At 46.5% G+C, this 14,539-nt stretch overlaps 1 protein-coding gene across 2 annotated transcripts in view; it reads right to left on the minus strand.

Annotated features, from left to right (window-relative positions):
* Window positions 1-2,845: 2,845 nt before the first annotated feature.
* The window catches only part of MAP1S (microtubule associated protein 1S), a 34,721-nt gene continuing 23,027 nt past the window's right edge, over window positions 2,846-14,539 (minus strand). Inside the window, exons 6-7 of one of the 2 annotated variants that reach the window (XM_055541622.1) lie at window positions 5,556-5,791; window positions 2,846-4,641 (exon numbers count right to left, since the gene is read on the minus strand). In XM_055541622.1, coding sequence (XP_055397597.1) covers window positions 4,486-4,641; window positions 5,556-5,791 — 392 coding nt within the window. In that variant the 3' untranslated portion in view covers window positions 2,846-4,485. The remainder of the gene's footprint in view (window positions 4,642-5,555; window positions 5,792-14,539) is intronic. The other variant, XM_055541632.1, reaches the window with a different exon arrangement.

Below are 14,539 nucleotides of genomic sequence, written 5' to 3' on the forward strand. Positions count from 1 at the left end.
ATGGACTGTAGCCTGCCAGGCTCCTCTGTCCATGGGATTCTCCAGGAAAGAATACTGGAGTGGGTTGCCACACCCTCCTCCAGGGGATCGTCCCAACCCAGGGATCGAACCCATGTCTCTTGCACTGGCAGGCGTGTTCTTTACCCACTGAGCCACCCAGGAAACCCCTTGTTTCTAGTAATACACCAAAAATAAAACCTTATTAGTGTGGATATATCAGCTTTAATTTCTTTCTGTAGTATTTTCCAGGTTCATTCTCCGCCTACCCCCCTTCATGTACTTTCAAAATTTCAGCATCTTCATGTTTAGATGTTTCTTGTAAGTAGCACAAAAATTGAACTAAAAAATAAGTTTGAAAAAAAAATCTATCTTTTAACTGGAGTTTTCTACCCATCTTCATTTACTTAATAACTGGCACATTTTTTTATGTATGTATTTTCATTATCTTGTGCTTTCTATTTGTACCTGTTTCCTTATAGAAGAATTTGGGATTTTCTTTCTTTTTTTTTTTTCCAGTCTAATTTCTCCCCTCTACTAATCTGGAAGTTATAGACTGCTTCTGTTCACCCAGTATTCACTCTAACTATTAATACTGCTACTCTGCTCAGCTAAGCAGTATGTCACTCTCCCCTCAATGTAAAGGTTTTAAAAGCTTACTCCGCTAAGTTTTTACTTATTTGCCACTGTTGCCTAAATGCACTTTTTCATCCTACATATTGGATACTATAATTCTTGTTAAGGAAGGTAACACTTCAGCTGTTATTCAAACTTCTTTGCTGTTTCCTTGTGCAAGTCAGCTCTTCCACTTGGATCATTTTCTACCTGAAAAAAATTCCCTCAGGATTTCACTCAACAAGGGTCTTCATTTCTCTCACCCTCCAAAGATGCTTCTGCTGAATGAGAACTTCTGGGTTGCTAAAGACGGTACCCGACTGTGTCCTGAGTTTCGTGCTGTGGGGCTGAGGAGCTCTCTCCGTCCACTATTCTTGCTTTTCTTGCTGACTTTGGTTTTCTGCACTGTTGTGCAGCTGCTCAGTCGTGTCTGACTCTCTGCGACCCCGTGGACTGCAGCACACCAGGCTTCCCTGTCCTTCGCTATCTCCCTGAGTTTGCTCGAACTCATGTCCATTGAGTCGATGATGCCATCCAACCATCTCATCCTCTGTCGTCCCCTTCTCCTCCTGCCCTCAATCTTTCCCAGCATCAGAGTCTTTTCCAATGAATCTGCTCTTCACATCAGGTGGCCAAAGTATAGGAGCTTCAGCTGCAGCATCAGTCCTTCCAAAGAATATTCAGGGTTGATTTCCTTTAGTATTGACTGGTTTGATGTCCTTACAGTCCAAGGGACTCTCAAGAGTCTTCTCCAACACCATAATTCGAAATCATCAATTCTCTGGCGCTCAGCTTTCCTTATGGTCCAACTCTCGCATCCGTACATGACTACTGGAAAAACCATAGCTTTGACTAGATGGGCCTTTGTCAACCAAGTGATGTCTCTGCTTTTTAATATGCTGTCTAGGTTTGCCAAGTTGTCTTTTTATATATCCTGCTTGGGATTTGGCTGGCTTTCTGAATACAAGTGACCTGACACCTTTCATTACTTCTGAAAAATTCTCCACCATTATCCCCTTCAGAATTTGCCCTGCTCTCTCTCCTCTGCCTCCTCATCCCCCTTTTTCCCTTCCCCTGTTTAGGAAACTCATTCAGTCCCATCTTTCAGTTTACCTATTTTCTCTTCAGCTACCTACAGTTCACTGTTGACCCAACCCAATTATTTGCTTTTTCATTTCTCTTAGTCCTGTTTGTACTGTCTCTTGCACTTTGTTCACTTTTCAGGATTAAACACAGCAAAAACACCAGGATTAAAGACACCAGGTCTTCGCCACTGGCACTGACAGGCTGTGAATTTTGATGCTGGCTCATATGTCCTGGGATGTGACTGGGAGAACTCGTTAAGATTAGTTGAAAGTTCCCCCGGGGTCTCCAGCATCTGGGACTGCTTTAAACCATGTCATCCACCTAAGTCTGCTTTCCATCTTTGAGAAGATCTTATTTTGATATCTACTTCATGCTCTGAGGTCTCTACTTATCAGACGCACCATCTTGAAGGTCCATGAAAAGAAGATGAAGACCACCTCGTGTAACAGAAAAGCTGTTTCCTTTTTCCCTCCTGGGGTTTCTGTCTGCACTGTTCTGGCCTCTGACTGTTCCTCATTTTCTGGGTGCTCACTGATACATTAACCAACACTTAACACATTTTCACCCAGCAATTTTAGTTGTTTTCATTGGGACTCTAGCCGCCACTATCTGGTCAGAAGCAGAAGTTGACAGCTTTTCTTACGCATGTGTTTGGGCCCCCTCTGTGAAGGTTCTAGAGATCCAAGAGGAATGAGAATGTAGAAACAACCTTTTATGAACGGAAAAAGTAAAATTAAGGAGAAAGAACCTGCCTGATGACCTACTGAGGCACAGAAATCTATACCAGAGAAAGCAAGGAGATGGCCAGAAAAGTTGGCGATGGATTAGTATAGATTCGGAAATAAACAACACATTTGGGATCTTTTTCAGGGAGGAAGGCGTGTTTTGAATCTGTACATTGCGTTGAAAATTGAACTGTCCAGGTTGGGGCAATCCCTACCTCTCCCTTTATCCCCAAATAAGCCCTACGTGGGTAAAAATAAACAGAAAAAAAACCCCTAAAAACCAACCTTGGGAGAATTTGTGCCAACTGTGCAAGGACCTCTAAAAGTACAAAGGAGAGACATTTAAAGAACTGAGGTTTGAAAATCATAAAAATAAAATGTTTACAGCAAAACTGCTCCTAAACAAAACTGAAAGGCAAATCTGGGGAAAAAAATTTTACAACGCAAGAGTTTATTAGTGGTTAAAATGGCAAATTTTATGTTATGTATTTTTCACAATTAAAAACTTTAACAAGTTTATTGTCCCTATTTAGAAAAAAAAAAGAATTATGATATCTAAATGAGAAAAAGACAAACGTCTAAATAAAAAAATTGAACTAATTAAAAATAAATATAAGAAAATGTTCCTGGAAAGAAATGAAATGAGGACAGGAGGCTGCACCTGTACTCAACAAGATGAAAAATCAGGGTGACACGGTATAAACAGTAACCCTTCTTCAGACCCCAGACTAAGAGGTCTCTCCTTACAGGAAAACGAGGGTAGGTATTGAGGGGTTAGCACTTGTCACATTTTGTTTAGGTCGCCATCCAATCCAGTGAGATGGCATCTTACTGAAAATTAAATCTAGGTGTTCCTATACATGCAGAACAGGGAGATTAGGGAGGGGGGTTCATCGGGAGATTGGTGTTTTGTAGCTTTTAGGTTTCAGACTGCGTTTTAAACACATTGCTGACAGAAGACATATTAATACATCTTTTGTTACCTGAACATTATTGACCAAAGACGTATCAATATTTAGACAGTAATACAATTAACAATGCCAGGCAAAGTTGTCAGAGCTTAAAACTGGTCAAGGGTTCATTATACAATGTATGATTGTCGTTACCATTCACGTTTTTCTCCATTAGTTCCAACCTTGTGTATTTTTTTTTTTTTTCCCTTGTGTATTTTATAAACACAAGTTTGTTACCATAAATTTTTCAAAAATGATGTATTGCTACATTCTGAGTGGAGACCGTGTCAGTGCGCTGTGCGCAGATGCCTGCTCTGCCCGAGTAAAATACGCAGTAGTGTCTCCAAAGGTGGCAGCTCTTCAGACAACAGCTCCGACTCAGACGATGTGAACGTCAGGCCAGCGCAGAGACGAGAGACCTCAGTGACTGGCTCTGACACAGAAGTGAAAATGAAGCTCCCGCTGCTGGAGAAGACCTCACAGGTGTGTCAGGAGTAACTACTGAACGTCATAACCCACACAGTATTAGTGAAACAACAGAAGAAAATTTTGGCCGGCCAAAATAAAAATGCTGGCCACGGGCATTAGTGTCTGCAAAAACCTCCCGGTCGATATTGAGTTGAGAGCTTGCTGTAGAGTATAAGACTGTCCTGCCATGAGTGTCAATCATCTCTAGGAAAGAGGGTGACTTCTATCGTAATGGATCGGGAGCAGAGTCAGGGCTCGGATCTCACCTTGGTTTGTGCAGCTGGGGTTTGGCAGCTGCCTTCCTGTCTATAACCGGGGGACCCACAGGCACAGTTGCTGGGCTGGAGGGCTGATGTCGGTGGCCAGCTCCACTGGCCTGGGAGGCACTGCTTCCCCGGGCCTGGGTTTTCCATCTGTGACACGGGGGCCAGGGCACATCTGACCTGGAGGCTGCTGGAAGTTCCGCAGAAGCTGCCCCTCCCCACACTGGGGACCACCCCTTGGCAGCAGTGGCGTTTGGAGCGCGGCCAAGTCTCCTGCCGGCAGAAGGAACTGAGGCCACGGCTGAGTCGCACCCGGTTTATTTCTGACGCAGGCGCGTCCCGGGACAGTGGCGGGTGCTGGGGGTGCTGGTGGGGGGGCTAGAACTCCACCTTGCAGGCGGGGAAGGCCTCGTCCTGCATAGACACGGTGCTGTTGCTGCCCAGCACCGTGATGCCCAGCGCCTGGTGCCGGGTGTGCGTCTCCTCGTACCACTCGTGCATCGCCACCGAATCGAAGGTGGGGATCAGGGTCACCTGTGGGTGGCACAGACGGACCGACAGTGAGGGGCGCACCCTCTGCCCTCCCGGCCCAGCCCCAAGGCATCGGAGGCCCCTCTTCTCTGACCACGTTTGCGCTGCCTCTGTTCTCCCGCCGAGGTGTCTGCAGCTGGCAGCCGGCTTGTCCCTGAAGTGCCTTCTCTCTCCCATGGCACCCCGAGCACCCTTTCACAGCCAGGAGACCAGACCACTCCTCTGCCAATTCCTCTCCATGCTTCCCAGCGCCCCCACTCCCCTCCTGTGTCCCCTGCTGTGTCGCCCAGACCGCCCACCAGCTCCCTGCATACAGCGTGCTCCCGCCTCTGCTCGGAACACTCCCGCCCAGCCGCTCTGTAACCTGGGTGCCTGACGGGGTGTCAGCACACTCGCACTGTGTGGGCGGCCAGGCACTGGAGGCTCCTTCCACCCAAATTCACCTTGTGCTTCGAGGCTGTATTTCAAGGATTCTCATGGGGACAACCCCAGCCGTCAAGGGTCAATTGTCAACACACGAAGACACCATACACCCCATCCCTTCCTCCTGGCTGATCCTCATAATATTGGGGAGACTCAATGCCAGGGCTCAGGTGAGGTGATCAAACCAGCCCCGCCCTGCAACCTCACCTGGGGTGCTGCAGACCAGGAAGTGGCGGTAACAGGAACAGAGCCCCGCGAGCTGGGCGGGTCCTGCATGTGCCCTCATAGCTGCATGGCCTTGGGGACAGGGATTAGTTTCTCTGAGCCCCACTCCCTCTTTGGATGTGGGTGAAGGTCACACCAACCTCACAGGACTGTGTGGGTTCGGCAGGAAGACCCCGGGAAGTGCTGCCCTGCCCAGTGCCAGGAGCTTGAAAATGCCCCAGGGACCTGTGCTGTCATCGGGGCCGTCCGACGCCCCGGTCATCACACACCTGGAGCTGCCGATCCCACTGCTGCTTGCCAGCCAGGAGCGCGTCCAGGACGGCCCGCATGCCCTCTTCCTTGTGCTGGTCCTGGCCGCTGATGACGTAGCAGAGCGCACGCACCCGCCGGAAGAACTCCTCATCCACCAGGCGGGCACTGCCCCCGCTGGGCAGGTAGGCCAGGTCAAGGTAGACAGGGGAGCCCGGTGGGGCCGCTGACCCTCCTGACCGACTGCCAGCTGACCCTGTGGGTAAGAGGGATGGGATCAGTTGTGAGCTCTGGGGAACAAGGAAGGGCTGGAGACCCAGGGCCCAGGACGAGGCTCCCAGCTCTATCTGCACCTCTCAGAGTGGCTCCCTCCCTGGCAGGAGGCCTGATCTCACCATTTCATGGCAGACAAGTCCTCCCTGGCAGGTGCAGTAACTGGATGAATACTGCATACACCCCAGTCAACCCCTTAAGGACACACCCTGGCCAGCCCTTGGACATAGACATCCCCAGCACCTGCGGGGAGGGGTATTCAGGGAGGGCTTCCTGAAAGAGGGGGTTTTGGAGCTTGAGCCCCTGAAGCAGCAGTATCTGAAACGCTCTGCAGCAGCATCCATCTGTTTAATTACTCATGGGGAGTTTATCTGTTGTTTTTCAATTACTCCTGGGCACCAGAGCCATCCTAGGGACACAGCAGTGACCAGAACAAATAACAATCCCTGCCTTCAGGGTTGATGGGGAGCCAGAGTGGGTGTGGGAAGGAGAGAGTTGAGAAAGGGAGATGCAGGCTGGGGCAGCTGCAGCAGGGCCTTGTCTGCACTCTGAACCCAGAGCCTGGTGCGAGGGGGACAGGGCCATCACTCCCGGGCCAGTGAACCCATCAACTCTTGAGGATGTAGCCGGCTCTTGGGCACAGGAAGTCTGTCAGATGTCTGATCATCTTAAAATCCTAAACACTGCCCAGACCAGGGCGAAGGACCAGAGGGCTGCTGCACGGTGTGGGGTGAGGAGGGGGAGCATTTGCAGGATGAATGAAACCCCCCAGCTTTCAGTAAGTAGCATCTCTCACTTATGACTGGAGACAGTGGTGCGCCAGGAAGGGAAAGCCACCAGAGCTGAGGAAGGCGAGAGGCAGATGGGAACAGGAGAGGCGGAATGGCAAAGAGAAGACAAGGGGAATGAGGACAGAAGCCAGGGGGCAGGAGGTCGAGGGTAGAGCAGAGGCCAGCAAGCTACAGCCTGGAGGCCAAATACAGCAACTGCCTGCTTTGGCAAACAGTTTTACTAAAACACCCATCTGGGTACTCACTGAGCTGCTTCTGTGCTAGTTGAGCTGTTGGGAGAGAGACCCTCTGGCCTGCAAAGGTGCGAGCCCTCTGGCCCTTTAAGATAGGCTTGGCTGGCGCTGGCGTGGGCCGCTGGTTTGTTAGAGGCAGTGGGAGCAGGAGACCCCAAGTGGCCGAGACATGTGGTCTCTGAAAGAGGCCAAACACCCCAGCAGAGAGGACCTCAGATGACACCCCAGTCTCTGGGTGCCAGCCTTGTTCATTGCCCTGAGAGCCACCCTCTCTCCCCTTGCCACTGTACTGGGAACCCTTGACTTGCCAAAGGTCACAGGTGCCCACCAGGTGCCTCTCTTGTAGTCTACCCATGAAAGACAAGAGGTGGTGGCTCAGGGAGGCGCTGAGGCTAGAGGCCTTAGAGACCAAGAGACCAAGGTGGCCAGGAACCCAGGACAGGCCATATGGGGAGAGAAGCTGGACATGTTTCTCAGCTCCTGGAGGGCAGGGCCACCCCAAGCAACTAGCACACTGCCTAGCCCACAGCAAGCTGGATTCAGAAAAGTCAGAGGAACCAGAGATCAAACTGCCAATAGATCATAGAGAGGGCAAGGGAATTCCAGAAAACAATGGTTTTTGCTTCACAGACTACACTAAAGCCACTGTGTAGATCACAACAAACCGTGGAAAATACTTCAAAGAGATGGGAATACCAGACCACCTTACCTGCTTCCTGAGAAATCTGTATGCAGGTCAAGAAGCAACAGTTAGAACTGGACATGGAACAACAGACTGGTTTAAAACTGGGAAAGAAGTACTGTTTCAAGGCTGTATACTGTCACCCTGCTTATTTAATTTCTATGCAGAATACGTCGTGCGAAACGCCAGGCTGGAAGAAGCACGAGCAGGAATCGAGACTGCTAGGAGAAATACCAATAACCTCAGATGACACCACTCTAATGGCAGAAAGCGAAATAAAAAGCTTCTTGATGAGGATAAAAGAGGACAGTGAAAAAGCTGGCTTGCAACTCAACATCCAAAAAGTTAAGATCATGGCATCTGGTCCCATCACTTCACAGCAAGTAGAAGTGAAAAAGTGGAAACAGTGACAGACTATTTTCTCGGGCTCCAAAATCACTGTGGACGAGGCCTGCAGCCATGAAATTAAAAGACGCCTGCTCCTTGGAAGGATAGCTATGACAAACCTAGATAGCGTATTAAAAAGCAGAGACATCACTTTGCTGACAAAGGTCCATATAGTCAAAGCTACGGTTTTTCCAGTGGTCATACAGGGATGTGACAGGTGGACCATAAGGAACACCGAGAAAGTAATGCTTTCAAATCATGGTGCTGGGGAAGACTCTTGAGAGTCCCTTGGACATCAAGGAGGTCAAACAAGTCAGTCCTAAAGGAAATCAACCCTGAATATTTGTTGGAAGGACTGATGCTAAAGCTGACACTCCTACACGTTAGACCCTGATGCTGGGAAAGATTAAGGGCAGGAGGAGAGGTGGGGAACAGAGGATGAGATGGTTGGATAGCGTCACTGACTCAAGGAACTTGAGTTTGGGCTAACTCTGGGAGACAGTAAAGGACAGGGAAGCCTGGTGTGCTGCAGGCCATGGGGTCGCAGGGAGCTGGACACGACTTATAGACTAAACAACAACAGAGAAAGCGCTCAGTGAGATGAGCTGGAGCTACTATTACGGCCACCGCTGCGGCTGCTTTCTCGCCAGCCTTCCGGGTAGCCGTCGGCCTGCTCCGACCGGCGCGTCGGCCACTGAGCACTGGAGCACGGTGCGAGCCGAGCTATGCTGGGGCTGCAAAGCGCGCGCTGGGCGCCCAAGATGCAGTATGGAAAAGGGAAAAGGGGGCTGCCTAGTGATGTTCAATGATGGTTCTATGCTGCACTATCATTGTGATACAGCAGCGTGCAGGCAAGAATGGACACAGCAGGATTCTGGGACGATGGCAGAGCAGGAAGCTCCAGGAATCTGTCTCCCCTTCTAGGCAGTTGTGCTGGCAGCCCCGCCCTGTAGGTGTGGAGCTACTTGAAGAAGACGATGAGAAGTCGCTTAGTCGTGTCTGGCTCTTTGCAACCCCATGGACTGTAGCCCACTGGGCTCCTTGGTCCATGGGATTTTCCAGGCATGAATACTGGAGTGGCCTGCCATTTCCTGCTCCAGGGGATCTTCCCGACCCAGGGATTGAAGCCGGGTCTCCCGCATTGTAGGCAGACACTTTACTGCCCAAGCTACCAGGGAAGCCCCTGGAGCTACTTACATGGGATTTAAGAACCGCAAATTTTTAATTCTTATTTTCTTCCCCCTTCATTTTTTTTTTCTTTTTCCCCTTTTGGGAGCCAGACAGTCAAGGACTAGGACACTCAAAAGCAGATACAGGGGAATTTAGAAAGGAACCACAGACGCCCAGGGAAAGGTACAGGATCAGAAAACGCATACTGCTGCTGCTGCTGCTAAGTCACTTCAGTCGTGTCCGACTCTGTACGACCCCATAGATGGCAGGCCACCAGGCTCCTCCGTCCCTGGGATTCTCCAGGCAAGAACACTGGAGTGGCCTGCCATTTCCTTCTCCAATGCAGTAAAGTGAAAAGTGAAAGTGAAGTCGCTCAGTCGTGTCCAACTCTGTGTGACCCCACAGATGGCAGGCCACCAGGCTCCCCTGTCCCTGGGATTCTCCAGGCAAGAACACTGAGTGGGCTGCCATTTCCTTCTCCAATACATAAAAGTGAAAAGTGGAAGTGAAGTTGCTTCAGTCGTGTCTGGCTCTGTGCAACCCCACGGACAGCAGCCCACAGGCTCCGCCATCCCTGGGATTCTCCAGACAAGAACACTGGAGTGGGCTGCCATTTCCTTCTCCAAGAAAAGGCATAATAACACCTTAAGTTTATACCTCAGACTGATCTCCAGCACAGAGACAGCCCACAGTAATCAAACCAAAGAGCCACAGCAAACCCTGGGGAAGAGGAGATTTTGGCTCTCTAGAGTCATCACATTTGTTAGATTCAAGTGTACAGTTTTCAATTATAAAAAATCACAAGCCACACAAAGAAACAGGAAAGTACGGCCCAAAGGGAGAAAAAATGAACAGAAACCGTCCTTAAGGAAGACGAAAGGGCAGATCACCGGACAAGACTTTAAAAAACTGTCCAAAAGATACTCAAAGAACTAAAGGAAGATGTGGGAAAAAATCAAGAAAAACAATGTACGGACAAAGCACAAATATCAATAAGGAGACAGAAAACATAAAAGTAAACGAAAAGAAATTCTAGAGCTGGGAAGTATAATAACTGAAATGGAAAATTCACTGGAGAGATTCAACTCAAGGTTTAAACAAGCAGAAGAATCAGTGGTCTTGATAATAGAACAATGGAAATGATCGAGTCCGAGGAACAGAAAGAAAAATAATTGAAGTAAGTGAAGAGTCTAAGGGACCTATCAGATACTATCAAGACGACCAACATACACATTATGGAAATCTCAGAAGAAAAAGAAAAAGGGGCAGAGAGATTATTTCAAGAAATAATGGCCAACATCTTCCCATATTTAATGAAAGACATGAATAGAAACATCTGAGAAACTTGATGAACTCCAAATAGGATAAACTCAAAGAGAACCACACTGAGACACAATATAATCAAACTGCCCAACAATAAAGATACAGTGATACAGAGATTAAGGGATATTTGATGGTATAAATGCTGTTATTAATATCTCAGATCAACAACCCAACTTTACAACTGAACCCAAAGGCAGCAAAGGAAGGAAATAATAAAGATTAGAGCAGAGATTTTAAGAACAGGGAATAGAAAAACATCACTGAAGAAAAAAAGCAAGACCAAAAGTTGGTTCTTTGAAAAGATCAACAAATCTTCAGCTACACTGACTAAGAAAGAAAAAGAAGACTCCAATTAGTAACATCAGATATGAAAGGGGATTTTACTGCCAATCCTATAGAAATAAAAAGTAAAAAAAAAGGTAAAGAAAAAGCATTGTGAGAAAACTATGAACAATTATATACCAAGAAACTGCATAACTTAGAAGAGATGTATAAATTCCTAGAAACACAAAACCTGCCTAGACTGACTCACAAAACATGAACAGAATTAAAACTAGTAAAGAAACTGGATCAGTAATCAAAAGCCTCCTGGGCTTCATTGAGTTTCTACCAAACATTTAAAGAAGAACCAATCCTCAAACTTTCCCAAAAAACTGAAGAGCAGGAAATACTTTCCAATTCATTCTGACAACATTCGGAGGCCAACACTGCCCTGATGCTAATAAGGTCACACAAAAATATTGAGAATAGAAAACTACTGACCAATACCTCTCATAAACACTGATGCAAAACCCCTCAACAAGACACTAGCAAGTTGAACTCAGCAGCATATTAAAAGGATTATACACCACGACCAAGGGGGAGCTATTCCTGGGATGCAGGAATAACTAGCCTGACACATAAAAATCAGTGTAACACATTAACAGAAAAAGTATTTGACAAAATCCAACATTTTCATGATAAACATACTCAACAAACTAGGAATAAAAGGAAACCATCTTAACATAATAAAACCATATAACGAAAAACCCACAGTTCATAGATACTCAGTGGAGAAAGACTGAAAGGTTTTCCTTTAAGATCAGGAACAAGACCAGAATGCCTGCTTTAGCCACTTCTGCTTCATACAGCCAGCGAAAACAAGACCAGGAGCTGACTATGGCTCAGACATGAACTCCTTATTGCCAAATTGAGATTTAAATTGAAGAAAAGTATGGAAAACCACCAGGCCATTCAAGTATGACCTGAATCAAATCCGTTATGATTATACAGTGGAAGTGACAAATAGATTCAAGGGATTAGATCTGATAGAGTGCCTGAAAAACTATGGACACAGGTTCCTAATATTGTACAGGAGGCGGTGATCAAAACCATCCCCAAGAAAAAGAAATGCAAAAAGGCAAAGTGGTCGTCTGAGGGGGCCTTATAAATAGTTGAGAAAAGAAGTGAAAGGCAAAGGAGAAAAGGAAAGATATACCCATTTGAATGCAGAGTTCCAAAGAATGGCAAGGAGAGATAAGAAAGCCTTCCTACGTGAACAATGCAAAGACACAGAGGAAAACAATAGAATGGGAGAGACTAGCAATCTCTTCAAGAAAATTAGAGATTCCAAGGGAATATTTCATGCAAAGATGGGCTTGATAAAGGACAGAAATGGTATGGACCTAACAGAAGCAGAAGATATTAAGAAGAGGTGGCAAGAATACACAGAAGAACTGTACAAAAAAGATCTTCCCGACCCTGATAATCACAATGGTGTGATCACTGACCTAGTCAGACATCCTGGAGCGTGAAGTCAAGTGGGCCTTAAGAAGCATCACTACAAAGCTAGTGGAGGTGATGGAATTCCAGTTGAGCTATTCCAAATCCTGAATGATGATGCTGTGGAAGTGCTGCACTCAATATGCCAGCAAATATGGAAAACTCAGCAGTGGCCGCAGGACTGGAAAAGGTCAGTTTTCATTCCAATCCCAAAGAAGGACAATGCCAAAGAATGTTCAAACTACTGCACAATTGTACTCATTTCACATGCTAGCAAAGTAATGCTCAAAATCCTCCAAACCAGGCTTGGAGAATAGTACGTGAACCAAGAACTTCCAGATGTTCAAGCTGGATTTAGAAAAAGGCAGAGGAACCAGAGATCAAATTGCCAGCATCCGCTGGATCATAGAAAAAGCAAGAGAGTTCCAGAAAAACATCTACTTCTGCTTCATTGACTACACTAAGCCTTTGATTGTGTGGATCAAAACAAACTGTGGAAATTTTTTACAGAGATGGCAATACCAGACCACCTTATCTGCTTCCTGAGAAATCTCTGTGCAGGTCAAGAAGCAAGAGTTAGAACCAGACTTGGAACAACAGACTGGTTCCAAATTGGGAGAGAAGTACATCAAGGCTGTATATTGTCACCCTGCTTATTTAAACTTAGATGAAGAGTATATCATGTGAAATGCTGGGCTGGATGAAGCACAACTGGAATCAAGATTGCTGGGAGAAATACCAATAACCTCAGATATGCAGATATTACCATGCTTTTGGCAGAAAGAGAAGAGGAACTAAACAGCCTCTTGATGAAGGTGAAAGAGGAGAGTGAAAAAACTGGCTGAAAACTTAACATTCAAAAAATGAAGATCATGGCATTCAGTTCCATCATTTCATGGCAAATAGGTGGAGAAACAATGAAAACAGTGACAGGCTTTATTTTCTTGGGCTCCAAAATCATTGCAGATGGTGACTGCAGCCATGAAGTTAAAAGATGTTTGCTCCTTGACCAACCTAGGCAGCATATTAAAAAGCAATGACATTACTTTGCCAACAAAGGTCAGTATAGTCAAAGCTATGGTTTTTCCAGTAGTTGTGTATGGATGTGAGAGCTGGACCATAAAGTAGGCTGAACTGATGCTCTTGAGCTGCCAAAGAACTGATGCTCTTGAGCTGTGGTGTTGATGAAGGCTCTTGAGAGTCCCTTGGACTGCATGGAGATCAAACCAGTCCATCCTAAAGGAAATCAATCCTGAATATTCATCAGAAGGACTGATGCTGAAGCTGAAACTCCAATACTTTGGACACCTGAAGAGCTGACTCATTAGAAAAGACCCTGACGCTGGGAAAGATTGAGGGCAGGAGGAGAAGGGGATGACAGAAGACGAGATGGTTGGATGGCATCACCAACTCTGTGGACACGTGTTTGAGCAAGGTCCAGGAGATGGTGAAGGGCAGGGAAGTCTGGCGTGTTGCAGTCCATGAGGTCACCAGGAGTCGGACATGACTGAGCGACTGAACAATAAGCCACTCTGAGTCAACACAGTGCTAGGAATTCTAGCCAGAACAATTAGGCGAGAAAAAGAATTAAAAGGTAACCACGTTAGAATGGAAAAAATAAAGTTATCTCTGTTCACATGTGATACAATATTATGGGTAGAAAATCCGAAAGATTTCACACACAAAAAAGAAACCTGTTAGCGTGCCAATGCAGGAGACACGAATTCAATCCCTGATCCGGGGAGATCCCACATGCCTTGGAGCAACTAAGCCCATGAGCCACAACTATTGATCCTGTGCTCTAGATCCCAGAAATGCAAGTGCGGAGCCCACGCGCCACAGCTACTGAAGTCTGGGCGTCCTAGCGCCTGCGCTCTGCAACAAGAGAAGCCTCTGCAGTGAGAAGCCTGCACCACAAAGGGAGGCAGCCCCTGCTTGCCACAGCGCAACCAGAGAAAAGCCCGCGCAGCAACGATTACCCAGCACAGCCAAAAATAAATAAATAGTTTTAAGAAAAAAGACTCCTGTTAGATGAATTTAGAAAATAGCTGGATACAAAATTAACACACAAAAAGCAATTGCATTTCCATACACTAACAGTGTACAATTCAAAAAGAACATTAAGAAAACAATAACCTTTATGACAGATAGCATAAAAAGAATGAAATAACTGGGAATTAACTTAAAAAGAAGGTAAAATATTTGTACACGAAAACTACACAACAGTACTGAAAGAAACTAAAGAGAACATGAATTAACAGAAAGACGCCCCATGTTCATGGATTGGAAGATAATACTGTTAGGATGCCAACACTACAGGATTTTTTTTTTGGTAGACATAAAAATTTACACTCTAAAATTCAGATGGAATCTCATAGGATCCC

The sequence above is a fragment of the Bubalus kerabau genome, chromosome 1 (assembly GCF_029407905.1).
Source record: "Bubalus kerabau isolate K-KA32 ecotype Philippines breed swamp buffalo chromosome 1, PCC_UOA_SB_1v2, whole genome shotgun sequence".
In the NCBI taxonomy this organism is placed as follows: Eukaryota; Metazoa; Chordata; class Mammalia; order Artiodactyla; family Bovidae; genus Bubalus; species Bubalus kerabau.